Here is a 26,485-nt window from a genome sequence, read left to right on the forward strand (position 1 = left end):
TGGCAACATGGAGGTCATTGGTGATCCTGACAGCAGTTTCAATGGGTGACGAGGCAGAGGCCATGCTGGAGCAGGATAAAGAATGGGGGGAGCAGACAGAGAGGGTAGGGGACACTGAGCCTAAGAAGGGACATGTCCTCTCTCATAACAGGAGAGAAGAAAGAGAAGATACCAGATTTGGGGGTGGAAAGATGGGAGTTCCCATTTAATGGCTCTTTTCATGGATTTTCTCAAAGACTGGGGGAGTAAACAATGGGAGGGGGGGACAGGAGGCTGGAGTGTGACAGGCTTGTCTCAGAGCTGCCCGGGTGAGGATGAGGCAATGGCAGCGAGGGGCAGGGCACGCCTGGCCCTTCTCTAAGATGCAGCCCCTCTCTCCAGGACCCCCCGCGGAGCCCCTGGAGCCCACAAGGCCCCTCCCCACACTCCCCGTCCGCAGGATCCACTCACCGTCTGAGAGGAAGCATGAGCGCCAGCCCAGGCCCCCTCGGCCGCCCCTGGGGGACCGGCCAGCCACACCAGGCGCCAAACCCAACATCTGTGACGGCAACTTCAACACGGTGGCCCTCTTCCGGGGCGAGATGTTTGTGTTTAAGGTAGGACCTCGGGGCTCCCCTTCCACTCCTTCCCCCACCTGGGGCGGGAGAGAGCTGCTGCTCTGGGATTAGGCCTGCTGTGGGGCCTGGAGGGGAGCTAGCCCAGCGGCCAGGCCATGAGGTCTCTTCCTGGTGCTGCTGGGTGAATGGACTTGTTTCCAAGAGGGAGGCGGGAAGTGGTGACCCTGCCCCTTCCTGAGGGTTAACGCTGGGGGAAAAGTGCTGGAGACCGGCCTCCACTCTGTGACTCTGAGCAAGTCACCTCCCTTGTCTGGACCTCAGTTTCTCCATCTGAGGGCTGGGAGGGTCATTTCTCTAATGAAGGGTGTGTGCAGATCAAAGGAGTCATGGCTGTGAAGACGTTGGCTTGGAGTAGGGGCTGGCACAGCAGTGGCTGCATCTGTCTCCGGATCCCGCCAGGGCTGGTTCAGAGGACCGCCTGACAGGAAGCTGGCCAGGCTACATCTTGTCCCCTGGTCTGTTCCTGTCCCTCTAGCCATGGGTTGCAGGGTGGCAGCCTGCTCAGTGTGTTGCAGTTGGGTTCTCAGGGAAGCAGGCTCTGGGACAGTGTTTGGGATGCAAGATTTTGACCAGGGAGCACCTCTGGGATCCACATCTGTGGGAAGGAGGGGAGGGAAGCACGATGGGGCAGGAGAAGATAAGCAGCAACTAGACCCACTGCAGACCCGGCCACGCCCACAGCGAGTTCCGGAGCTAGAATGGCCCGTCAGAGTTGTCCCGTGTTGGGCCCCAAATGGCTGGAACTTTATTCAGTCAATGGGTGAGGGGGGGCATGACCTTGGGGGAGCTCTCTGGAGCTAGGCCATCCCCAGCGAGGTTGACAGTTGAAAACTGCCTGCTGACCACACTCCCGGCCACCAGCACAAGAGGCCCTCCGCTGACACGTGTCTCTGTCACACTGGCTGGTTGTGGAGAGCTGCCCCACTCACCTTGGAATTCTCGCCAGCAAGCTTTGAGCTCTGACCAAGAATCAGGCGACAGGGGTCAGCCCCAGTCCTGCTCTCACTGCGTGGCTCAAGGAGAGTCACTTGGCCTTCCCTAAGACTCTGTGTATCTCAGATCTACTTAACAGGAGTTGTGAAAGTCAAAATAAGGTTTAAAAAACTGGATGTGAAAGTGCTTCGTAAAACACCTAAAAAAAAAAACTTTTCTAGCTTTTGTACCTTTTTTTTTTTGGCTGCGTTGGGTCTTCGTTGCTGCGCGCGAGCTTTCTCTAGTTGCGGTGAGCGGGGGCTACTCTTCGTTGTGATGCGCGGGCTTCTCATTGTGGTGGCTTCTCTTGTTGCAGAGCACGGGCTCTAGGCACGTGGGCTTCACTAGTTGTGGCATGCGGGCTCAGTAGTTGTGGCTCGTGGGCTCTAGAGCGTAGGCTCAGTAGTTGTGGTGCACAGGCTTAGTTGCTCCGCGGCCTGTGGAATCTTCCCGGACCAGGGCTTGAACCCGTGTTCCCTGCATTGGCAGGCGGATTCTTAACCACTGTGCCACCAGGGAAGCCCCTGTACCATTTTTATGTATCATGTTCATTCTTCTGCACCCTTGGATCCTCCAACTGAACGGTTCCTAAGCAAGTCTGGGTTTTATCATTCCCATTCACACATAAGAAAACCGAGGTCCTAGGAGGTTACAGGCCTCACCCAGACTGCCTACCAACCAGGGCTGCAGTGGGACCAGGCACCAATTTGAGGAGGAGGGCTTTTTTCACATTCTTGGCCTATTGAGCTGCCATTTACTTAACGTTGACTATGTGCCCTGTACTGTTCTAGGCACTTCACCTATAATCTCTCATCTGACCCCCACTATTACCCCCCTTTGCAGGTGAGGCTCTTTAAGTACTGAGCCCCAGGTCACGCAACTGTAAGAGGAGGAAACTGAATTCACACCCGGGGCTTGGGGGAATTTCCACGGCTTGCTTCCCACAGACCTTACCCTGCTGGCTGGAGCCAGCCGTGAGGAGGGCACTCTGCCCGGGCTCAGTGACCAACCCCTGCTTCCCACCAGCCTGGGGAGGGGCCCCGCTGACGTTGGTGACTCTCTGCTGCCCTCATGTGGTCATCCCGGGCCCTGCATCATCCCTTCCAGCTCCGCCCCCCGCCCCCCCGCCCCCCCCCCCCCCCCCCGCCCCGACGCCTCCTCTGCCCACCAGGCCTGTCTGCTGGCTCTGTCTCATGGCCCCTTGGGCAGCAAGAGCCATCAGGACCCTTATGTGAAGAGAGTTGATGGGCATTTTATCTTCCTCATTGGGCTTTGAAAGATAGAAGCAAACATCAGGGAGGGTTGCAAGGCTGGGCCCAGGGGAACGTGTTGGGTTGTTGGGGCCTGAGCCCCAGGGCCGAGATCACTGGGTTCAAAGGCTATGCCTCTTTCTTTCCTTGCCTTAACCCCCAGGATCGCTGGTTCTGGCGCCTGCGCAATAACCGGGTACAGGAGGGCTACCCCATGCAGATCGAGCAGTTCTGGAAAGGCCTGCCCGCCCGCATAGACGCAGCCTATGAAAGGGCTGATGGAAGATTTGTCTTCTTCAAAGGTAACGTGGCCTGTGCAGAAGGACCTGGCGCGCTTTCCTGCCCTTCTCGGGACCCCCTTTTTCCACCTGTAAACTGGAAGAGGCAGGGTGGGAGGCAGATGAGCTGCAAGGGTCCTTCTAGCCGTAACAGAAACACTGCCATCTGACAGGACAGATCCCTGCAGGCAGAGAAATTAAGTCAGGGAGTGACTGCTGAGGGTCTGTATGTGCCGAAGTTGGTGGGGTGACAAGCCTCACCCCCACAAAGTATAGGGAGGTGCAGACAACTGAAGACCATCCAGTGCTCCATGGAAGGCCACCCTGTGAGTTCTGTAAGAGCCTGGAGGGGGGGAGGTCACGCAGGCTGCAGAGGCCAGGGGAGGAGGGGGAACTAGCTGTATGGCAGGCCCACCCTGTGCTAGGTTGTTTCACTTCGATTATCTTGACTTGGGCCAGGCCTCAGAAGAGTAAGATTCAGATAGTGAGGAGTGAGAAAAGCATTCCAAGGGGAAGGAACAGCATGGGCAAAGGAGTAGTTCAAAGGGCTTTAGAAGACCCACCAGACAGCCCTGGAGCCCCACCGGAGAGCTGTGAGAAGTGGCCTGGAAAGGCAGTTTAGGGGAGAGTCCTGAGGAGCCCTGGCTGCCCAGCCGGACTGTGGTCTTAACCCATCAGGGCAATGCTGCAAGTTCACTGTTTGTTTCTGAGCAGCAGAGAGCCAGAGGGCAGGCGGCAATCCAGGCAGAGGCAGGAGGCCGTTTCTGAGACGGCTGCTGGAGTTGAGGAGAGCGATGTCTGTAAGGCCTGTACCAGGGAGGAGCAGTGAGGCTAGGAGGCTGACAAGGCCTTGTGAGAGGCTAAGTGCTGAGAGGAGAAGGAAAGAGAGGGTGATGCCACCTTCTTAGGGACACTGGGAGGCAGACACGTGGTGAGGGAGGGAGCCCCTGGGGTGGAGAGGAGGAACTCCGGAAGCCGACCTGGAAATGCCCAGAGGACGGTAGGCAATCAGGGTCCTGGGCCTGGTGCCCAGGTCCACTGGGAGAGCGGCAGCCTCAGAGTTGGGTGTCACTGGTAGAAGGTTGGGGGAGTACTAGTGTGTGTGTGAAGCCGTGAGAGGCTGAGGTCACCCGGAAAGGAAAAAGGAGCAAGTCACACGAAAGGAAAAGAGGGTGGGGCACGGAGCCTGGGCAGCGTGGGGCGAGTTGCCCAGGATCTGAGACTGGATTCTGGCTTCTTGCCCCCTAAGCTCTGCCTGAGCCAAGAGGCCTCAGCCTCCTCCGCCACAGGGATCGAGCAGGACCAGGGCCGTCTCCCCCTGACACCGGCTCCATGAGTGACTTTGGTCCCAGTGGATGATGGGCAAGTGGCTCTATCCACAACCTCCAGCATGAATGACCGAGGAAGGCTAATCCTGGGTTCCTCTTGGCCACAGGTGACAAGTACTGGGTGTTTAAGGAGGTGACGGTGGAGCCTGGGTACCCCCACAGCCTGGGGGAGCTGGGCAGCTGTCTGCCCCGAGAAGGCATTGACACAGCTCTGCGCTGGGAACCTGTGGGCAAGACCTACTTTTTCAAAGGCGAGCGGTACTGGCGCTACAGCGAGGAGCGGCGGGCCACGGACCCTGGCTATCCCAAGCCCATCACCGTGTGGAAGGGCATCCCCCAGGCTCCCCAAGGGGCCTTCATCAGCAAGGAAGGATGTACGTAAGAAACCGGCCGGGTTTTGTGAGGGGGAGCCTGATTTTACGTGGGTCTCACCGGGGCCCACGGGCATACTCTCAAGGTATCCAGGTTTGAGAAACACCGCCTAGTGGTAAAGACAAGTGCCTCATATGGACCCATGTTTACACAGTAAATTAATCCTCTCTTACCAGCCGCCAAGTCACAATTTCTCATCTGTAGGGATCATTCACAATTGAGAGATGTTTTCATAGACTGACTTCATTCCCTCAGACAGCATTTCTCAAACAGTGGTCCTCAGGTGTACTCTAGGAGTCCCTCAAGGTAACAGATCTGAAATGATGGATGTGGTGGTTCAAAGGTGCTTTTTCACAGGGCTTAAAGATAAGAGAGAAGCATTTTCTAATTATGAGACATTTCCTAAGCTCCTCCTGGAGGCCAGGCTGACTCACAGCCTCTCCCTGCTCCGGACTAGAAGCTTCTCAAGAAGAGGGGCTGGGACTTGCCAGGTGCAGAGTGGCTATCCATGGCTATTTGTTGAATCCCTCTCTGCTCATCTGGTCAAAAGCACAGACCCTGGAGCCAGCCTGGCTGGTTTCATATCCCACCTCCACTGCTTACTAAGTTTTAGCTGTTATCATCATTATTATCTTGTTGGGGTGTTTTAGTTTTTATGGAATGTCAGGTGTCATTCATTTACTCCACAATAATTGCTGAGAGCCAGGTTGTGTGGGAGGGCTGGGGATGGAGCTTAGAACAAGACTTGCCTTGCATCCCTGGCTCCCAGTCTAGAGGCAAAAAACAAAGTGGCAACAAATGCAATAAGGGAAAGCATTTGCCAGAGAGCATCTAGGGAGAGGGCCATGTGAGAGAGGGTCGTCAGGAAGGGCTCTCCAAGGAGACGTCACCGGTAAGAAAGCCAGCAGCCACAGGGGCAGAGCTGCTATTTGGTGGCTCTCCTGTGTACCTGATGCTTTACACACATGGTCTCACTTTCTGGGGAGCCTCAGAGACAGGTGACATCAAGAACTTCAGCCAGTGAAAATCCCAGCCAAGGTGGGGAGCCGGCCAATAGGAGAGTGTGAGTTGCTCTGTGTCTGTGGACTGGCGGGGCGATAAGGCTGCTGCAGGAAGCCTTGTGGTGGTTGCCAAGCCCTGCTGCCTCTTTTCCTTCCAGCCCCTCCCCCAGCAGGGTCCCAGCGACCCTGCAATCTGTGTTGCACAGTCACGTGTGCCAAGCCAAAAAAAGTCCATGATAACTGCGAAGAGGTGGTGCCCTCCGTCAACGGGAGAAATCTTTCTCCCTGCCTCCCTTGGCTCAGGCAGGAGCTGGCTCAGCCCTAGAGCTACGGAGACAGTGCCATCCAAGCCTTAAGTTGGGGGCTTGATCTGACTCACATGGGGGAAGGGCGAGGCTATGGGCACAGGATGGCAGAGCTGAGACCCAGGGCTGAGAAGAGTCCTGTCTGGGAAGCACAAAATGAGCTTACCAATGCTACTTCCAGCCCCTCAGTGGCTTCCAGCACCTTTGAGATGACAGGGTGGGCTGCTCCAGGTCCCAGGTGCCTCTCTGCAGCTGGGCAGGTCGTCCTCCACGACCAGCCACACCACTTGCTGGGTGTGCAAGGCACCGCATGCCTACCTCCAAGAGTTCCAACACGCCCCCACCACGTCACGCGCCCGCCCGCCTTTCAGAGCTCCTCTTAGGCTCCTCCCAGGTGGGAGAGGCGCCCCTCCTCCACGCTGCCACAGCACCCTGGGCCCTCTCACGCTAGTGCAGAACAGGTGCAGGGAAGTGTCTGGGATGGTGATGATGGGCCGTGTTTCTGCAGATTACACCTACTTCTACAAGGGCCGGGACTACTGGAAATTCGACAACCAGAAACTAAGCGTGGAGCCAGGCTACCCGCGCAACATCCTGCGTGACTGGATGGGCTGCAACCAGAAGGAGGTGGAGAGGCGCAAGGAGCGGCGGCTGCCCCAGGACGATGTGGACATCATGGTGACCATCAACGACGTGCCAGGCTCTGTGAATGCAGTGGCCGTGGTCATCCCCTGCATCCTGTCCCTCTGCATCCTGGTGCTGGTCTACACCATCTTCCAGTTCAAGAACAAGGCAGGCCCTCAGCCTGTCACCTACTATAAGCGGCCAGTCCAGGAGTGGGTGTGAGCAGCCCAGAGCCCTCTCTGTCCACTCGGTCTGGCCAGCCAGGCCCTTCCTCACCAGGGTCTGAGGGGCAGCTCTGGCCACTGCCCACCGGGGCCAGCATGGCCCTAGGCCAGGGGTCATGTAGCCGAAGTGGTGGTGCATTGGCCTAGGCTGAGCATGGGGCAGGGAGTGATGGCAGCTGTGCCCCAGGGTGGGTGTCTGGCACCCAGCTGCCAGCCTTCTGTCCTGGGTAAACTGCTCCCTACTCAAGGGAATAGGCCAGGCCCCATCAGGAGGCAGGGACCATGCCAGGAGGAGGCCCGTGGTCACTGCGCCCTGTGGCATCCACGAGGCACCACAGTGCCATCTGTACCTGGCTGGACCCAGCACCTTCTGTGGGAAGCCAGCGCTAGCGGTCTCAGCCCCATCTGGGAGATGCCACCAGTCCTGGTCCCCCATTGCCAACACCTGCTGGTCAGATGTCCCCCCACCCCTACCCCACCGTCCTCCAAGGCTACAGGACCCCTGCTGCCGACACAGTGGGCAACAAGCCTGGGTTTCCTCTGCTGGCAACAGCAGATCCCTCAGGAAACCTGCTCCACACGTCAGGGTCTCCTGAGACCCAGGATTTAGGGTCACATGCTGCAGGCAGGGCTGTGGCCCAGCTGGGTCTGACAAGGACCCAGCTGTCATGTCGTGAATATTTCAATGTCCTGTCACTATTGTTTAAAGTCCCATTCTGCAAAGGCTGCTTGAGGCTTTAGGTGAATTAGAGGTGACTGTCTTGGTGATGAGGCCAGCCCTCCCCCCAGCGATAAGGACCAAGGTGCTGTTAAGGCCACTCTAGTGCCCAGACACGCCAGGAGCTGGGCCCCGCTAATGAGGCTAAAGGGCTGGAGCAGGAGCTGACCCCATCTCGGAGGCTGATCTGAGTTTGTAGCTGTCCTCCACTCTCCCGTTCCTCTCCCCATCCCCCAAGTCCCTGGCCCTGCTCCAGCCTGTCGCTTGTGGCCTGAGGACTCAGCCTGACTAGTGAGGTGAGACGGAAATAGCTCTGGGCCAACATTCTCACGGCCTTGGGTTAAGGGGCCCAGGGCAGCCTTCTGAAGTGCTCAGAGCCCACACCCCTAGCTACCCTGAGACCACTTCAATCTCTCAGCCCAGAAGCAGTGTTTATACCATGAGCTTGGCCCCTGCTAACCCAGCTCTCTGGGCCCATCACCCTGCATTGCTCTTCGGAAAGGGGCAGCCACAACTGGTAACAACCCCAAGCCTAGGGGCCCGCCCCTCACTGTCTCTGGCAGGAATTCCTAGGGCTCTGCTTGCCTCACTCCAACCCAGTAAGAGGCAGCCCTGCTTGTCACTACGGAACCGGAGGCAAAACCAATGCGTTCAACTATGTCCACTGGCTCCCTGCCAAATCCAAGCAGAGGTGTCGGTCTCCAGGGTGCTGGCAGGGCCTCTGAGCCTGCATGGGCCTTGCCCCCACCCCGTGGCCTCTGGGCTTTGAGTCTGCTTAACCTGTAGCAGACAGGGACTCTGGGAGCTGTCTTGAGCAAAATCTCTCATCCCAGAGACACCTACATGGGTCCACTGTGTTCCCTGTCATCATCCTGTTTTTTCTCATTTTGGCCAAGGGCGGGCTCCCTGGGGCGGGTGGGGAACAACTGCAGAGATATTAGTGATTCATAGGTTTGTACAGTGTTTTATACTTTGCAAAGCACTTTATTAGCTCACCCCTGTCCGCTCACATGTAACTCATGCAGTCCCTGGGAGGCCAAGGGTAACTCTCACTGTGCCTTCAAATGATGCACAGAGAGGCTGTTACTTGCCCAGGCCACCCAGTGGGCTTGCTAGACCCCTCTAGGGTCCAAGATGAGATCAGAAGTGTCTCTTTTATCCATCTTTTCCTGGCCTCCCTTCTCCCCTTCCGGGTCCCTCTCCACTCCTCAGGTTGGTGCTCTCACTTCTTGAAAGCTCTAGGCCCCCCAGGCTCCCCACTGGCTCCTGGTACTACCGAGGTCAGCTGAGAAAGAGCAGGAGATGGAGGCAGGCAGCCCAGGCTGCAGATGTGAGGGATGCAGGGCCAGGCCCAGAGAGGGCTCAGCCTGGAGCCTTCCAATCATGGATTCTCCTGCCTTGTGGTCATCCGTTTGTCCATCATCCCAGGACAGGGCAGACAGAGGGGCAAAGCACTGGCGGCCCCAGAGCCCAGCTTCCCCTCAGTCTGGGGAACATCACAGCATTTCAGTGTCAGTCACATTTTAAACTGATCAGCCTTTGTATAATGTTTTTTAAATCATTTCTAAATAAAACAAAAATACAGAGTGTGTCATTTCCCTGGGATGTGGGAACAAGGATCAGGTTCTGGGTGGCCTTAAGAAGCTTCTGGGAGACAGGGTGCTTTGCGGTGTCTGGGAGGTGCCCCATGCATCTCATCTGCCGGCCCAAAAATCAGATGCCCCCTCTCTCCAAAAGGCTGGCCCTGGAGGCCCTCGGTTACTGGGGTCTCAGGAAAACAGCCAGATAATGCCAGGGTGGCACCCAGGATGGCGGAGCAACCCCTCCCAGGAGAGGTATGGGCAGGTTCACTGTGGCAAGGTCTTTTCTCAAGTCAAGGCACATGGTGCCATGACCAAGGACAAAAGCAAGAGCCCAGTTCTTGGCAACAGGGAAAAATGAGGTGAGATTAGGTCAGCAGCCTTGGGGTCTTCTTACCAAGAGCCCTGGCCTGGTTCTGGAAGCCAGTGACAGGAAAGGCTGCCCCAGCACCCAGACGGCTGGAGAAACTGTGGGGTGGGGATGAACACGAAGGTCTGAGCTGGGCTGGGTGCAGGCTGAGAAGCCAACGAATCTGGGGTAGCGGGAGGGGCCAGAGGCAAGACGGTGTCCCAAGGCGAGGCTGCGGAGGAGGCTTTCTTCCAGTCCCCAGCGAGCTCCCCGACTCTCCGCGCGTCTCCAGGGTGGCGGAAGGTGGGGAGAGACGACAAGGACCCGAGCAGGAGAGGCGTACAGGATGACGGGAGGCGGCGGGCGGTAAGGGCGGAGAGCGACGAGTCAGTACCAGGAGGTGCAGACGATAAGGAAGCGCACGTCGTCCAGCGGCCCCCAGGCTCCGGGCTCTGGCCAGGGCCGCACAGGGCCCTCGGGCGCCGCGGGCTGGGGTTGGGGGTGGGTCTGAGGTTGTGGCTGGGGCTGGGGCTGCGCGGGCTGCACCGGCTGCGCGGGCTGCACCGGCTGCGCGGCGCCCTGGCCACCGCTCAGCTGAGCTCCCATGTTCTGCAGGACGAGAGGCCCGTCAGGTACGGGACGGGCCGCACGCCACCCCCGCCCCGGCAGGGCCCGACCCTCACCTCGCACCGCCCGAGCCGCCGGTCAGGAGAACCCCAGAGCCGGCCTCCGCTTCCGGCTCGCCTGCGCAGCACCGTCAGCAAGGACTGGCGTTGTGACGCCACGGCGCACGAACCCCGCCCTCTGACCGCCAGCGAGGAAGGTTTCAGGGCACAGGGGCGGGGCCCAGCAAACCCGACCCACCCACCAGCAACCGGCCACACCCGCCCGAAGCCCCGGGGCTCCGCCCCGCGAGCAACTCGGAGACGCTTGGAGCCGCCCCAACTACCCTCGCCTCTCCAGCCCGGCTCCGCACCCACCCAAGGCCCTAAAGGAAAGGGCCTACCGAGATTGGTCTGAGGCGGTCCTGGGCACCTAGCAGCCAGGCCAGCAAACCTCCATCCACCCTGGGTGAAAGAGGACAAGACTGCCCTGTAGCCAGGTGCCCCAGAGCCCTTCAGGATCCTCACACTGGCCTAGGAGAGAGTTGAAACAGACTCATCTTTGAAGCCAAAAGTATGAGGCTGAAGTTGTGTGGAAAATGGGAGAAGTACAGTGGAGAGTGCTGCTTCCTCTTGTCCTGGGATGAAACCGCCCATCTGGTGATGGGGGGAGAGGAGTGGGAGACTGTAGAACTAAGGGGCGTGTGTGCATCCTACCCCACCTCCCCCCGGAACAATGGTGGGGGGCTGAGTGCAGGCTGAGGTCCCCAAATAACACATTCAGAATGGCCGGAAGAAGCTGCCCTTTAATGGGTTGGCACAGACAACAGAGCTCTCAGCCAGAAGCCATAGGACCTGTGGCAGGTTTTTGCAGTAACTATAGATTCAGGAGATGGGCACAGGAGAAGGGCTGGGCGTCCAGCCACTGAGTCCAGGTGAGCTCTCTGCCACGGCCCTGCCAGCATCCAGGACAGACTGGGTGGGGCGTGGAGACGGAGCCAAAGTCCAGAGCCAGGAGCCCATGAAGAGTATGGAAGGTGACTCAGGTGAGGCTAGAGAGAGAAGGAGCATTGTCAGTAGGTGCTTCACAGAGCACAGCTCACCCTCCACTCTCAAGGTGCTTGCCTCCACCCTTACCCCAGGACCTCTGTTCCAGCTCAGCCCCGAAGAGCCACACACAGAGGCCCCTCCAGATTCCACTGCTCCCACAAGTCACAAATCCAGTCTAGCACTCTCAGTGCTTAAAAACTAAAAGTAACTCCTCCACTCGGGTGCGTGAACTCAATAACTTATTCAAATCGTTACTGATCATAAATCAGAGCCTCACAGGTCAAGCCCAACAGACATTAGACAAGGGAACAAGGTGGCTCAGAGAGGGTAAGGGACACGTCCAGGCCCCAAATCCTCTAGTGGCAGGGCTGCGGACAGAACATTCTTCCTGGAGGTGATAATCATGTGCACGATTATAAACATGAAGTATGTATTTCTTTTTTACGGCTGCCCCTCACGGCTTGTGGGATCTTAGCTCCCCGAACAGGGACTGAACACAGGCCCTTGGCAGTGAAAGCACCAAGTCCTAACCACCGGACCACCAGGGAAATTCCCTTAAGTACATATTTCTTCTTTGTTTTTCTTTTCTTATCTGAAGTTTTTATTTCTCTTTAAAGTACTAAAAAAGTTGGATTCTATCTTAGTTTTCCTAGGATTAGCTTTTCCTCATAAAATCTTAAGTAGAAGAAATGAAAGAACTTTGGGGAAGTTGAAGTACATATTTCTAATCCCCGACCTGACACCTTCTTTGTGAGGTCTCATGGGCACCTCAAACTCAACAGGTTCAAAACCAAAGGAGGCTAATGAGTTTTGTCTCTTCTTTTCCAACACCCATGTCTTTATCTTAACTGCAATGCTGACCAAGGCTGCTGACTGCAGGCAGCTCTGCCTGGCAGTTTCTGAAGTTTCACCATTAAATACAACATTTGCTGTAGTTTAGTAGGTAACAATTATCAGGTTACAGAAATTTCTTTCTGTTCTTAGGTTGCTAAGAAGTTTTTTTTGTTTTGTTCTTTAATTAAATGGTTAATTGTGGAAGTACTGTTTTCTTTATGAGGTTCAATGTTCCAAAAGGGGAGAAAGGGTATATTCTATTCATCACCCCATCACTACTGTCTGGCACATAGTAGGTGCTCCAAAAAAAGTTGTTGAACAAATAACAAAACCACTGGTACCACTTTCCTATTCAGACCCTTTCAACTGCTCTCCAGTGCTGACAGCAGAGTTTGTCAGTGTGGTCTCCAAACTGCCCTCATCAGAATCACCTAGGAAAGATTATTAAAACAACCACACATGGTTGGGTCCCACGCCAAACTGAGGGAATCAGTATCTGAGGGGTGAAGGCAAGAAACTACGTTAACAAGTATCCAAACATAAACCAAAGGTCAAAACACCTACAGTCAAAACTTCTTGACATGGGCATTCAGAGTCCTCAACACTGGGAATAAAACCTTTCCCCTTCACACCTTCCACACTTCCCCATCCCTGGATCTGTTTGAAGTGCTTCCCCACCCTATCTTCGCATTTTCAATTACCTACTCATTTCCCTGAAGCCCAGACTAAATGATCTGTCCTCCCCAAAACCTTCCTGGATTCCAGAAAGTGTATCACAGGAGCTTCCAAAACCACAAAAGGCACCTTTTACTTCTTCTTTGAAGGTAGCTAACTTATATATGGCCACTACATCTTCTCTCCCCTGCTACAATCTAAGTCCCTCTCAGAGGCAGGATGTAGCACTAAGCTGCCGGACTATCCCACATGGGGTCTTGTCCATAGGGTTCAATGAACATCAAGCAATTGAATGAATGAAGGAGGGAAAATGAAGGGAAATTCTGCCCCTGCTAAGTAGGGAGTCTGCTACTGGACACCTGCTCTACTTTGGGGTTTCTATCCTCATAAAGACTCCTGTGCTAGCTGGGTATGGCGTGCCTTGAGAAGGATCCTAAATGGGGGGGTGGGGGGGGAGGCACTAAATATCCAGCACCTGCTGCTCTTCCAAAGGAAGAGATTCTAGAGCCTAACACCCCAGAACCTTCCAGGGTTAGGGCCCAAGAACCCACTCTTGTTTTAAACCCACAAAGTTCAGATGATGGTGATTCTGATGCATTCCCCATACCCCCGAGTCCCTTAGGCACCTGGGTCTCCTCAGTTCCTAAAAGCAGCCTTCCCTCCTTCCTTCAATTAAAAAGCTCTTTCCTGTCTCAGGCTACTGGCTGGGGACACTGACACACAGGCAAATACAAACTGCAAAAGAATGTGGTCAGTGATAAAATAAAAGACAGACTACAGAAGGGATATACTGAGCCAGTGTCTTCAAAGACGGCAGTGGTCAGATACTCAGGAAAGGCTTGTGGACTGTACCGTGCTTGCTCAGCAGTGTGCAGATGTGGCCTCACACGCAAGGAGAACCTACCAGTATGAATACAGCGTGGCTCCCATTACAGGTGGCATCTCCCTCCTCTCCCCTCCCCTCCCCTCCAAAGAAGAGAGGCCCAGATACCTGTCAATGAGGGAATCCCGCATGCTGGTAGCAATGGTGCTAGGCTGGGCTTCATTCAGCTTGAAAACACTCTCCACCACTGACAGCTCTGTGCTGGTCGTGTCCAGGCCACAGAAGGCACACCAGTCGTTCACTACCATCCCAGCGGCGACCACCTCGCTGCCTCGGTTCACAGTGCCCGCCTGCCAAGGGACGGCTCGGTGTGGATCATGGCACCAACAGCCAAAGTCATGAGGACTCTCCCCAAACCCTTCTCCCTGACCCTCAGCCCAAACCCAAACTGTGACAGGTAATAATCTAGATTCCTGAATACTGGGCAAAGGGATCTGCTCCAGCAGGAGACAGAGCTCAGAGAATAAGACTGCTTACCACAAGGGGGACCTGAAGGAGAGAGGACAGCTCATCCTGGTCTTCAATTGAAGTCTTGGGATGCACCAGCCCTCCCTGATTGCTGAAGACACAGTAGCTTCCTACCAGCACCTGGTCAGCTATTGTCTGTCTGAAGACTTCCACCTTTAGCACATCAGCCAGGATTTCTTCTGTTTCCTGTCAGCCAAAGGTACTGTGCTCAGCGCCCAGAACAAGCAGATCAAAGAACCCAGGGCCTCCACACCCAGACCCACCCAGGGCATGACTCCCTAAGCTCACTCCTCTGCTATGTAGCTGCATATGGAAGCTTCACCCAGAAAAAGGAGGGAATACAGCTTGAAGCAGAGTCTAGACCAGCTATGGAGCCCCTAATATCCATGCATGCCCTGAAGAGCCAGAGGCTGGTCTCCACATTACCCTCCTTTTCTCTAACCCACAGGCAAGAGTTCACCTGTCAATCTTCTCTCCTAGCCCTGGCTTCAAGACCAGATGGGTCAATCTCCCTGATTCTGAAGGACTAATACACTCCCTAGCTTCTTTCTGACACTGATCACACCATGGAAGGCCTCTGTTCACTATTCCAACCAATGTCTGAACTGCAGGAGCCCAGGTATAAAGAGAAACCACAAGAGATACCCCTAATTCCTGTCTGATGGGCAAGAATGGTGGCTAACCGCTGACTCGGCTAATATCCTGTGACTCCTGGGCCGCCTCACCCTGTCCAGGTCTGGGTGGACTAAGGCCACGTAGTCATTGCAGGTGGTGACATTGCCCAGGGCCGAGAGCCGCTCCTCCACCCGCCGGATCTGCACTGAGTCTGGGAGGCAGTTGCGAATGTGTTGCAGCTCCTGGTCAGTGGCGTTGCTGGGCACCAGGAGACCATGCCTGTTCCCTGGGGAGACCCAAATTAGGGAAGGTGGGACAAGGATGGACCATGAATACACAAGACGCCTGCTGAGCCCTGGGGGCTGGGGATACAATCCAGCCCAATTAGCTTCCCCAGCAAAGCTTCAGACCCAGACCCCAGTCCTCCAAACCACTGATCCATACAACACCCGGGGGACCAGGAGTCCCACTGGGCAGGCCAGAGATGACCTAGGAGTTTGTCCCAACACATCCTGCCCAATTCGCCGTCATCAGCCAGGAGGAACCAGGACTAACAGGAAGCGCTCTTGGGCATTAGTTGTATTTTAAGAAACTGAAGTAACACTCCACACCTACCAGAATGGCTAAATTTTTTAAAAGAATGTCAATACCAAGTGTTGGCAAAGATATATGGAGCAACCAATAGGAGTATAAACTGGGCAACACTTCAGATAATTATGTGGCATCATCTACTACATTGAATACCCAGCCATTCCTCTCCTAGGTATTATATATCCAATAGAAATACATACAGTTGTTCACTAAGAAACATAGCAGCAATACTCATAACAGACCAAACTGAAAACTACCCAAATACCCACTATCAAGAGAATGAATGAATACACCGTGGTATACCTACACAAAACACAGTACACGGCAACATGAATGAACCACAATTATCTTGTGACAACAATGACTAAACCTCTGCCTAACTCTGCAAGGTCACAACTCTGAACTTCTCAACTATAAGTTTCTCCCATCATAAAAAAAAAACCCACCAAAGGTCAGGTTAAGATCTCCTTTGTTACATAAGAACTAGCTTCAAGTCCAAAGGTCATGGTTAGGGATAAGAATGTTCTGCCTGAATAAGAAAATACTCAAGAGTCCAAGATCATCAGGCTTATGATTAAAAATAAAGGAACAAACTCCTATTTGAGCAAAACTAGAAAGAAGGGGAGGCAGTAAAGGCAGACAGATCCAGCTCAAAGAAAGTACAAATGGCCAGAGTCAACCACGCTGAGGGATATAGGGGCACATGGTAAAGGGAACTGAAGATTGAAATGGGTAACTGAACAGTACACCCCAGAATCTTAGCTTGTCATTATTATTATTATTATTATTTTTTTTTTGGTGGTACACAGGCCTCTCACTGTTGTGGCCTCTCCCGTTGCGGAGCACGGGCTCTGGACGCACAGGCTCACGGGCCCAGCCGCTCCGCGGCATGTGGGATCTTCCCGGGCCGGGGTACGAACCCGTGTCCCCTGCATCGGCAGGCGGACTCTCAACCACTGTGCCACCAGGGAAGCCCAGCTTGTCATGTTTTAGAGGCAGAAACAGACGCTCCGAAAGTGGAAGCAATTTGCCCAGAGTCAGTGGCCGGGGAGAGATGACAATCCAATCTTCCCTCACACCAGGTGTGGAACTGGGCGAGTCACTTGGGTTCTTTGAGTCTCAGCTTTCTCATCAGTCAAATTAGGCCAATAATTCCGACCTCCCAGGGTCTTCGTGAACAAGGACTGAAACAAGGGTAAAAGTGAAAGCTCTTAATGTTATTTGTGATTACAATGATCCAGAAGCCTTTGCCAGAGGTTGTCCCTGATCTGTTGACACTTAGGGTCCAGCACAGGCCTGAGAGATTCTGTAGTCCCTGGAAATAATGGATGAAAGCCCAGGAATCCCTGGGTCATCCGGGGTCCCTTCTAGGGGTATAATTAATGGCGCTGGGAGGCTCTATTTCCTCCCTCGGCGACTTCCAGCTAGCTTACCCACACACATGCGCCCGATGATGCGGCAGCCGGCGATGGAGGCGTGCACCACAGGGATGGTATCAGCAAGCTCACCCTCGAACACACTGTAGGGACAAGGACTCGGTGGTCACGGGGCTGGGGGGCCTGAACCCTCCCTCTGCCCGAGCCCCAGACTCCCAAGTACCCCTCCCAGCCACCCACCCACACACTGCCCACGGGCCCCGGGCTCCCGCCGCACCTGTAGAAGTTCTCCGACCCTCCGATGGCCACCAGGCAGTAGGTGTTGGTAAGTTTAGCAAAGCAGCCGATCTCACAGTTGTTCTCGAACGACGCTCGGACCGCCATGAGGCCTAGGAGCTGCGGGACAGGGAGCTCAGGGCCGGCGGATCCTCTCCCGGGACAGGGTGCTCCGGCTTCGACCCTGGGTCCGGGTCCGGGTCCCGCGGCCTCCGCGCCTCAGGCCCCGCCGCGACCCCGCCCCTCTCGGCCCCCAGCCCTCGGGGCCCGCCCACCTAGCCCCTCCAGACACGACAGCCCCGAATCCTTCGGCCCCCAACCCTCACGACCCACGGCGCCCGGAGCTAACCCCGCCGGTGTCCCGCCACAACCGCTCACCACGTAAACGAAACCTCCGCACGCGCAAAAGGCCTCCTCGGCCCTCGGTAGGTTTCCGTTTCCGCCTCCTCCCTGGGAGACTTCCGAGAGAACGCGGCGCACGCTGCCACGCATGCGACCACTCTAGCGCCAGCCTCTGGGAGCACTCTATGGCTGCAAGTGGTCCTGTCTCTACCCCGCCTGGCCCCGCCTCCAGCAGGCTCGCATTCATTCATTTATTCATTCAGTCAGGAGCTTTGTAGGAGATAATATCGACCCAGACCTGTGCTGGTTGGATGTGAGGCATCAGAATGGAGGAGCCAGGGATGTCTCGCAGAAGACGGGTTGATTATGGAGTTATATCTTAGTTCCCCCACCAGGCATCGAACCCGCGCCTCCTGCATTGGAAGCGGGAAGTCTTAACCACTGGACCATCAGGGAAGTCCCAGACGGAGTTATACCTTGAAGTAAAGCCCGAGGAGGAAGAGCAGGTGTGGGAGAGGTGAAGGACAGAGTGAGGTGTCGGACAGATGCCCAGGCCGGATCTGGAGCCCAGGGGAGACTGAAGGGCTGAGATGTGGAGCTGAAGCCTGGGGTGGATGAAGTCACCCACGGAGAAGGTGTCCATCAGGGAGAAGTAAGACCACGACAGAGGCTGGAGAAGGAGGCGCGGCCAGAGGATGAAAGGAAACCATGCTGAAGAAGGTATTGGAGAGGAGAGGATGGACGAAGCCGGGTGTCAGGGAGGGTCCAGAGTGGGCAAGGGTGTAGGGGCTGATGGGCAACCACTTTCTGCCTCCCTCCCCCACCCCCGACCCCGCCCCGCCCGCAGATGGTGGCAGTCAAGAGACCTGCTCTGGTGGACGGATGAACTTGGCCCCCATTTTGTACAAAAGCCCCAGGGTCTCGCAGAATGTCACTCTCAGCGAGGACAGAGGGAAGCTTGGAGCCCCTTTCCTCCCCACCCCCCAGCCCTCCTGCAGCCGTCCACTCTCCTTCAAGGACCTCTCCATTGTTTGCCTGAATGGTGCCCTTCCCCTGTCCCCAACCTGCAGTTTCATAACTCTGCCTTCTCCAGGATACACCAGGCTGCTGCTGGGTCATAGCATGTCTGCTTTTATTGATTTGTATCATGTATACTGTCCCAGGCAGGTCGCAAGCTCAGGAAAAGGACCTACATCTGACAGAGCCTATACTTCTAGGGACACTCAGCAAAATGAGGCTGGTATGTGTGTGTGTGTGTATCCACGTCCTCTCCATCCTCCCAGATTCATCTCAGACCCACTCATTCAGTCCTCTCCATGGTCTCTCTTCAGCTGGTTCCCTCTACCAGGAATTCCTCTAACCCTCGCCTCCATCTATCCAAGTCCTTCCCACCCTTCAAGGCTTGGCTCAAAGGCTGCCTCCTCTAAGAAACTTTTCTCACCACTCCATCATCACCACCACTTGCTGGCCTTCATTCTCTACCACCTTCTGTCACTGGTTAGCCTTTAATTAGATACACCAGTCGTTTATGCATTGAATCCTTGTCTCCCAGGGACTGAGTCTGATTCATTTCTCAACCCTATGGCATGTCCAGCACAGGACTGGGTACACAGCTTAGGTACAAAAAGATACTGGTTGGTGCATGCATGCCTCTGTGTGTGTGTGTGCATATTTATGGTCTGTGGCTCCTAAGGGGTCTACGGTGTGCACCGAATGTAACCATTCATTTACCCAAATGACATTTATTGAGTACCTATAACTAGAATCCTGAGTGTTTTGGTTTATCACATGGACTGCATCTGTGGGTGTAGTTTGTGGGTGTGAAACCTGTCAGTGTGCAGTGTATATTGTGCAGGCATTTGGAGCATCTCTGTTATTATGTGGATTTTGTGTGCATGGGGACATGGGAACTGTTGATATTTTGTGTCCTGTCTGTGCAAAAACACGATCTTAAGAAATTAAGAGTCAGAGACACAGATTTGAGCCCCTGTCACTTACTCGGACCTGATTCCAAGCAAGTCATCAAACTCGCTGGGTCCCAGCTTCTAAATTTATATTATAGGGAAGATAATATCTATGATCCTAGAACTGTACACCTACTAGAGCTCTATCTCGTAGGGTATTGTGAGGATGAAGGGTGAGAAGTAACTGGTGAGAAGGGCTCAGCACAGTGACAAACGGCAGGTGCCCAGTAACCGTGGGTTCCATTTCCCCACGTGTGTGCATGTACGTGTGTAAGCAAGAATCCCAAGCCCAAGGAGTGTCTAACCTGGGCCTCTAGACTCCCTCTCCTCCCCATAAGGCCCCTGCTCGAGCTCCCACCCCAGAGTCTGGGACCTGAGCCAATCTAGAGTCACAGTGGATGGAGGACGGACATGTCCTTTCTGGGAGCAGGACTACAACTGAAAGCGGCTTCGCGGCAGCTTGGACTTGGACTTGTTGTACTGAATAATGAGGTCCAGTTTGCTGTGGCCCAGGGTCAGCCATTTCTCATCCCCAGACAGGCCACTGCTACTGCCATTGCGCTGGCCACCTGTGGGGCCCCTGGGGAGGCCAGGCTCAGGTCCCTGCCTGGTGCCCTGTAACTGATGATACTTGGTGATGAGGTCCAGCTGGCTGTGGCCCAGAGTCAGCCGCTTCTCATCCCCAGAGTCCACTCCAGGCTTTCTTCCAGGGCTCGGTCTGGGGAGATCATTGGACCCAGGCCCCTCACCCCAGAATGGGCCGAACTTCATGATGAGGTCCAGCTGGCTGTGTCCCAGGGTCTGCCGTTGTTCATCTTTACCCTGCTTGCCAGGCCTGGCCAAGGAGTTGGCTTCAGGGGGCACTCTGGAGCCCCCAGCCTTGGGGGACTGTACCTGGAGGTCCAGTTGGCCATGGCTGTGGTTTGGGGACAGCCTCTTGTCCTCTGGGGTCCGATTGCCAGGCCTGGGGGAACCTGACTCAGGGGGACCCCTGGCATCCTGGGCCTGGGGCAGGAGATCCAGCTGGTTGTATCTCTGATTTGAGGCCAACCTCCTGTCCTCTGGGGCCTGCTCACTAGGCCAAAGGGAGCCTGAGATGGGGGTCACCCCAGAATCAGGGCCCCCTGCTTCTCGTGCCCTGGGGAAGGGGATGAGGAGATCTATCTGGCCATGGCTCTGACTCAGAGACACCTTATTCTCCTCCACTGCCTCCAGGGCTGTGCTGGGTACCCAGCGGCCTCGTGGGGGGCTAGGCTCCTGGCTTCCTGTGACCCCATTCTCTGGGAGTCGGGACAGAGCTGAGACACCCCGGGGAAAGGAGAGGAGGGGGCGAGGGTTGGCAAGCAGAGGTGACCCCCCTGCCAGGATCACAGGGCTGGTGCTATTGGGGTTGAGGGCAGGGGAGGACTGGGACAAGGGGGACGCCCCCAGCTTGCTCAGGTTGGCCCTGTAGGGCCCAAGCAGGGGGCCGTGGTTAGGGTCTGAGAGCTGGCACTGCAGGGAGGGCTGGCCATCGGCCTCACAGTGGGCAGGGCCCAGGGAGGAGGATCCCATAGCCATGTCACTGCAGCCACCGCCTCTTGGCTGAGCTGGGTAGGAGGAGTGACCCATGCGAGGTGAGCACTTGATGCTGCTGAGGCTGGTGCTGGAGCACGACAAGGACGTGGTGCTGGGGATGCCGGGCCCGAAGGACCGGGCCACTGGGGGAGGGCACGGTGCCCTGGGAGACAGGGGATCTTCACCTCCGCAGAAGCCCTCCACGGGCCGGGACTCGGCATAAAGACAGCGGAACTCCCGGTCAAAGTCTTCCACGATGCGGCCCCTCAGCTGCAGCACCATGCTCGTGTGGGCCTGGCTGCAAAGCCAGGTGAAGCTGGGGGCAGAGGGTCAGGGTCAGGAGGCAAAGTGCAGGACCTTGGGGCCAGGCAGGAGTCACAAACAGGGGAGCAAGATAAAACAACCAGCACCCCTAGGGCCCAAGTGAGGGGGCAGAGCTCTGACTCCGGAGTCTATTCTAGCCCTGGCTCAGCTTAGTGGACTTCGGCACGTGGTTTCACATCTCAGCCTCAACTTCCCCATCTGTAAAATGGACCAAGGGCCAGGTTCCCTGAAGTCCCTCCAATTCCGAGGTGCAAGAGTTATTTTCTATGCCAAGGGCATTAAAGTAGTCCTTCCACAGAGTGAGCTCCTCCAGGGCCCAGCCCAGGGCTGTCTTGCTCCCCACACTGGCCCCTGGGCCCTGCACCATGCCTGCCACATGGCAGCTGCTCAGTTCATGGTGGAAGGGATGGATGAAGAAAGGAAAGTTCAAAGCTGCCAGGTCCCAGGCACCCTCGCAAGCCGGTGGCTCAGCCCCGGGCACCCTCCCCGCCATCCACTTGCTCACCTGTAGCTGCCTGCCACCACCTGCTCACCGTCAATGATGGCGAACTTCTCCAGGGCCTGCCCCGTGAAGCGGCGGCCTGCCTTGCTGCAGTATGTGTTCCCACACGTGCTCCGCACACGCATGTTCTGGACCAAGGAGGGAGGGAGGTTGGGAATCACCTTTAGAGGACAGGGCTCAAGCCATGTCTAAATCCCCTGGGGTCTCTGACCCAAAATAGCTATAGGAGAGCCCGGCCTCCCACTCCCATTGACCCCCCATGCTCACGAACCACCCGACTGACTCTCCTGCCCTCCCTGACTCCACACCCCAGTTCCTGCCCCCGTCCCTTGCTGACCCGTAGGTGCCCTCCATTGAGGTCCATCTTGTAGCACATCTCCAGGAAGTGCCTCAGGTGTTCCTTGGCCAGAAGCAGGTAGACGGGGACACCACGCCAGCCCGAGGCCTCCATGAGGTCACACAGAAGCTCCATGTCGGTGAAGATGTCCATTACCACAGCCACCACCTGGCGGGGGTGGGGGGGGGGGAGCTCAGCCCTGCCCGGGGCACTGCCGAGGCCAGGGGTAGAGGCTAGATCCCCGGAGACAGCACTGGACTGAAAAGCAGGAGGCCAGAGCCCATGAGAACACCTGAACTGGGAGGGCTTTTAGTGGTGACTGGGGGTTCCTGACTTGGAAGCCTGGGGGTTCCTGACTTGGAAGCTGGGGGGTTTCACTGTCTTGAAGCCCAGAAGGCTGTTTGAAAGTTTTTGTGTGCATTTTTCTAAGGACGGTTTGTTTATCTGTCATCTGATTCTCAAAGAGGTCTGTGGATCAGCTGTACCAGTCTAAAGGTCTACTCTACAGATGGGAAGACTGAGGCCCAGAGGGGGAAAGAGTCAGAAGCAAAACCCAGACCCCACTTCCCAGGCTAGCAACTCACACTTCCCCCACTAGCTCAAGCTGTAGCTCTGGCTCTCTGTCTGAGGCTCCCTTCTCACGGATCAGAGCTGCAGGCCAGTTACTGGGGTCTTCAGTGCCCTTTGCTAGACCCGCCTGTTTCCCTGAGAAGCTGCAGAGATCTGCTGTGACCTCTTACAACTGGGACCAAGTTTTCTGCTCGGTGGAGAGGCGGGACTTGCAATATCTGCCAAGAGAACCTCCTCTCCCAGTCCAGGCTGAGAGGCAGGAGGTGCGGAGCAAAGCACTCCAGCTCTGGAGCCAGACAGAGCTGGGTTCGAACCTGCACTCTGCTACTTCCTAGTGCTATGACCTTAGACGAATTCCTTCACCCCTGGGAGCCTCAACTTCCTCATCTGCTAAATGGAGATAGTGATAGCTACCTCTCAAGAGTTATGGGGAATTTAATGTGAAAATACTCAACACACAACAGAAGCTCAGTAAATGTTCCTCTCCTGCTGCCTCCTTAACAAACAAAGCCATTGGGCCACAGGGGGAGGAAGCACTTCCCAAGATCACTCTGAGAGTCAGTGACAGCCCAGAGTGGAAGCTTGGCTCCTGACCCAGAGGTGGAGGGTCTAGATGGGAGGATGAGAAACCAAAGCATTGAGGGATGCCCTAGTCCATGGCACAGGCCTGGCCACAGGTGAGGGGAACAGGACAAGCAAGAAAGATCAAAGGGCAGGGGTGATGACAGCAGCCATCTCACTAATAACCCCATTCCCTGTGCCAGTCGGGTCTGGCCCTCCCCTGCCTGGGACATAGGTAGACTTGCCAGGGAGGCTCTGGAGGTACCAGCAGGATGCCAGCATCCTGGCTCCTAACATCTGCAGCAGGTACCCTCAGGGCTGCTCCCCTAGCAAGAGCACTGAGTCTAAGCCACCCCAAACTCTGCCTAGGGTCATCTGATCCATCTCCCTGCCTCCTGAGTCAGAGGCCAGGCCTCCAGGAGTGAGGCTGTGCTAGTCTGTAGCTGAAGGCTTCCCAGGTACCAACACCCCACCTGCTCTGCCGCTTCCCTTTCTCCTGAGCCCTGCTCCCCATCCTTGAGCCCAGCAGCTTCCGCTCCTCTTTCCTTTGGGTGCAGAGCTAAAAGCCCAGCCCTCAAGGCCATGCTGAGGCCCAGGCACCAGTGCCCCTTCCCCTGCTTCAGGCCAGTGGAGATACAGTGCACAAAGTGAGGTGCGGTTGGGACCATTTGTCAGGAGGCAGGGCTGTGCCTGGGGCCCGGGGCCTGAGTCTAGAGCCCTTTCCCTCTCCCTGAGCCCCGGGTTCCATTTCACCAACTGACTGGAACTCCTGAGTAAGTCCCAATCCCTTTCTGGCCTCAGTTTCCTCCTCTGTAACTCAAGGGGGTGGCTCAGATGCTCACCAAGGTTGGGGTTCTTAGTTTGGGGATCACAGACCTTTTCGAGAATCTGATGAAGGCCATAGGCCCTCTCCCCCAAAAGAGAGAGGATCCCCCTCTGCAATGAACACCACTTTGCACGCGTTTTCAGGGTGTTTGTGGAGTCCCTGAGACCCATCCCCTGTTCTAAGCGTGTTCATAATGTCCTCGAGTGCCAAGAGGTTACCAAGGTAAATAAAACACGCCCACACTCTAGGAGCTTGTGATGTGATAGGGGGCAGAGGTTCTCGTCCCAATGCTGCCCCCAAGCTGCTGTGTGGCCACACTTCCCCTCCCTGGGCCTCAGTTTCCACATCTGTGAAATGAATGTCTGAAGAGACGAGGCCCTTACCGTGCGGGCCTGGCTGAAGAGGAAATGCAGAAGGTCCTTGATGCTCTTGGCTTTGTTCCGCTGGAAGTGGATCACAGCCTGCGTGGGCCTGAAGCCCGTGGCCCGTGGCACCTCGGGCCAGCCCAAGTCCAGGTCCGGGGGGTCTACGTCGGAGGCCAGGGGGAAGTAAGTGCCGGAGGTGACTTCGGAGAGCAGGCTGAGGGGGTCAGGCCCGGCAGCCCCTGGCCCCACGGCCTCGCCTAGCTCAGAGCCCCCGCGCGCATGGCTGGTCATGTAGTCCACATCCAGAGGGCTCAGGAAGGGCAGCTCCCGCTCCTCGGAGAGGACCCGCAGGTAGGCAGCCTCTCCCCGCTCCAGGAGGGCATCGGCCGCCAGCCGGGCTGCCTCGCTGTGCTGGAGCACCCGCGATGAGCTCTCCCGCCACCGCTGCTGCTTCAGCTCCTCCACCCGGCACCGCAGGGGCCCCGCCATGCCCTGAGCTCCCAGCGCCTCCGAACACGCCTGCCCACCGACTACCCTCACCCTCCAGCAGGTTCCATGGCCTGCACCCCGGGCTGGCCGCAGCAGGAAGAAGATACCAGCAGAAACTGCCTCCCACCCGCCTGCCCTTTGTCAGAGCCACGCTCCACCCCGTTGCCCCCGGCCTCGGGAACCTGTTGGGTCAGCCTCACAAGTCCGCCTGCTGTTGGGACTCGCCCGCCCGCCGCCCGGGGAAAGGGAAGGTCCTTACTCAGCACACACTCCCTCCGCCACCCCAGCATCACCTGCTGCATCCCCACCAGGCTCCCAGCAAGTTTCCTCCAAACCCTGCCCTTCCGGAGTCCCAGTGAAAAATGCCGTCCCACCCCTGAAAAATTCTGTTCCCGATGCCTGCGTTTCCACCACCCTCAGCTCTGGGGAAGCTCTTGACCTGGTGGCGCCAGACCCCAGCCTTTCTCCCCTCCTCGGGGGCTGAGTATTAAATGGTTAGTGAGAAAGTTGGTTGAGAGGATCGGGGGACACACTGCATGGTCCGGAGGCAAACAGCAGGCCAGTTTCTGTTCTCTGCCCCCATCAAGGGCCTTAGTCCCAGAGTCCTCAGGAGCAGGGTGAGGCTTTGCACTGGAGAAGGGGGCTCAGCAGATGGCAGCTAGCTGGGAAGGCAGGCCGGGCAGAAGTGGTCACAAGGGTGCCAGCCCCGCCTTTCTGTGGAGGGACGAGGTCCCATGAGGGTGGCCGGGACAGCAGAAGACCTAATGCCATGTCTCAACGACCCCGTTTAGTACTGGCTGCACTTGCTTTAACTGATCTGTGATCATGTCCAGATCAGACACAGGTTCCTCTATGCCCACAAAGCTTCACTTGGGGCCCAATGCATGCACAGCGGGGCTGGTGCTGGCGAGGGGATTTAGGGGCTCCCTGCATCAAGCTGGGCCCTGGGACTAAAGACGAATGGGGCTTTGTCTCTGAGGATCCTAGAGGGGCCCAGGAGGGGCAGGGGCAGAGATCAGAGCCCCGGGTACTCTAAGGAGGCCCTTCCCTGGGCGTGGGGAGGCTGCGTGAGGGGCAGGGGGAGGAGTAAGCGGAGCCAGACTGTGGGAGGGTAACAAGCCACGGGGGTAGCCGAGGTGGCAGGGCCTTATCTCTGGATTTGTTTAGGGGGAGAACAGAGCCATATCTGGGTCAGAGAAGCACTCCTGGGAGGGGAGGAGTCATGTTTCTGTGTTGCTGAGTTCCTGAGTTTATCCCTCAGTGTGTATATGTCTACCTGACAGTACATATTTTTGGATCTTTTAAAAAATTATTTTTAATTAACATAAAGTTTACCATCTTAACCATTTTTAACTGTGCAGTTCAGTGGTATTAAGTACACTCATATTGCTGTGCAACCATCACCACCATCCATCTCCAGAACTTTTTCATCTTTCCCAACTGAAACTCTTTACCTATGAAAGGCTAAGTACCCTCCTCACCCCCTGACAGCCACCACTGTACTTTCTGAGTGTGAATTTGACTACTCTGGGTACCTCATGTAAGTGGAATCATACAGTCTTTGTCTTTTTTGTGACTGGCATATTTCACCTAGCATACAGGTTCACTCATGTTGAAGCATGTGACAGGATTTCCCTCCTTTTTAAGGCTGAATAATATT

At 56.1% G+C, this 26,485-nt stretch overlaps 4 protein-coding genes across 5 annotated transcripts in view; 1 reads left to right on the forward strand and 3 right to left on the reverse strand.

Annotated features, from left to right (window-relative positions):
- Positions 1-6,969, forward strand: part of MMP24 (matrix metallopeptidase 24) — a gene marked incomplete at both ends in the record, with an annotated part of 43,806 nt that extends 36,837 nt beyond the window's left edge. The window contains 4 exons of the mRNA XM_082858299.1: positions 382-596; positions 3,003-3,141; positions 4,553-4,819; positions 6,632-6,969. Of these exons, the coding sequence (XP_082714425.1) occupies positions 382-596; positions 3,003-3,141; positions 4,553-4,819; positions 6,632-6,969 (959 nt within the window). The remainder of the gene's footprint in view (positions 1-381; positions 597-3,002; positions 3,142-4,552; positions 4,820-6,631) is intronic.
- Positions 6,970-8,667: 1,698 nt separating this feature from the next.
- On the reverse strand, positions 8,668-10,331 carry MMP24OS (MMP24 opposite strand). Its single transcript, XM_082856265.1, has 2 exons — positions 10,302-10,331; positions 8,668-10,227 (listed from the first exon to the last, which is right to left on the reverse strand). Exon 2 carries the CDS (start codon positions 10,222-10,224, stop codon positions 10,006-10,008), a length of 219 nt encoding a protein of 72 aa, XP_082712391.1. The 5' UTR covers positions 10,225-10,227; positions 10,302-10,331; the 3' UTR covers positions 8,668-10,005.
- Positions 10,332-11,014: 683 nt separating this feature from the next.
- On the reverse strand, positions 11,015-17,412 carry EIF6 (eukaryotic translation initiation factor 6). Of its 2 annotated transcripts, none has more exons than XM_082856488.1 (7): positions 17,367-17,412; positions 16,990-17,108; positions 16,770-16,855; positions 14,856-15,031; positions 14,140-14,316; positions 13,771-13,952; positions 11,015-11,272 (listed from the first exon to the last, which is right to left on the reverse strand). In XM_082856488.1, the coding sequence occupies exons 2-7, from the start codon at positions 17,094-17,096 to the stop codon at positions 11,263-11,265; spliced, it is 738 nt and encodes a 245-aa protein (XP_082712614.1). In that variant the 5' UTR covers positions 17,097-17,108; positions 17,367-17,412; the 3' UTR covers positions 11,015-11,262. The 2 variants fall into 2 exon arrangements, with proteins under 2 accessions (XP_082712614.1, XP_082712613.1); XM_082856487.1 differs by having other exon boundaries at positions 17,338-17,408.
- Positions 17,413-19,726: 2,314 nt separating this feature from the next.
- FAM83C (family with sequence similarity 83 member C) lies at positions 19,727-24,825 on the reverse strand (the record flags this gene model as incomplete). The annotated part of the gene is made up of 4 exons (XM_082856589.1): positions 19,727-21,167; positions 21,681-21,805; positions 22,015-22,272; positions 24,355-24,825. 4 exons carry the CDS (start codon positions 24,823-24,825, stop codon positions 19,727-19,729), a joined length of 2,295 nt encoding a protein of 764 aa, XP_082712715.1.
- Between the last annotated feature and the right edge of the window lie 1,660 nt (positions 24,826-26,485).

This window comes from Leucopleurus acutus, assembly GCF_964270905.1.
Source record: "Leucopleurus acutus genome assembly, chromosome: 16".
NCBI classification, from domain to species: domain Eukaryota; kingdom Metazoa; phylum Chordata; class Mammalia; order Artiodactyla; family Delphinidae; genus Leucopleurus; species Leucopleurus acutus.

Excerpts from the sequence above, each read along its gene's own strand:
- EIF6 (XM_082856488.1), bottom strand. The coding sequence starts at position 17,096 with ATGGCGGTCCGAGCGTCGTTCGAGAACAACTGTGAGATCGGCTGCTTT. Across the intron at positions 16,856-16,989 it reads GGGTCGGAGAACTTCTACAG|TGTGTTCGAGGGTGAGCTTG; the intron begins GTGCGGCGGGAG and ends TTGTCCCTACAG. Across the intron at positions 13,953-14,139 it reads TCCTTCAGGTCCCCCTTGTG|GCGGGCACTGTGAACCGAGG; the intron begins GTAAGCAGTCTT and ends GTCCCTTGGCAG.
- MMP24OS (XM_082856265.1), bottom strand. The coding sequence starts at position 10,224 with ATGGGAGCTCAGCTGAGCGGTGGCCAGGGCGCCGCGCAGCCGGTGCAG.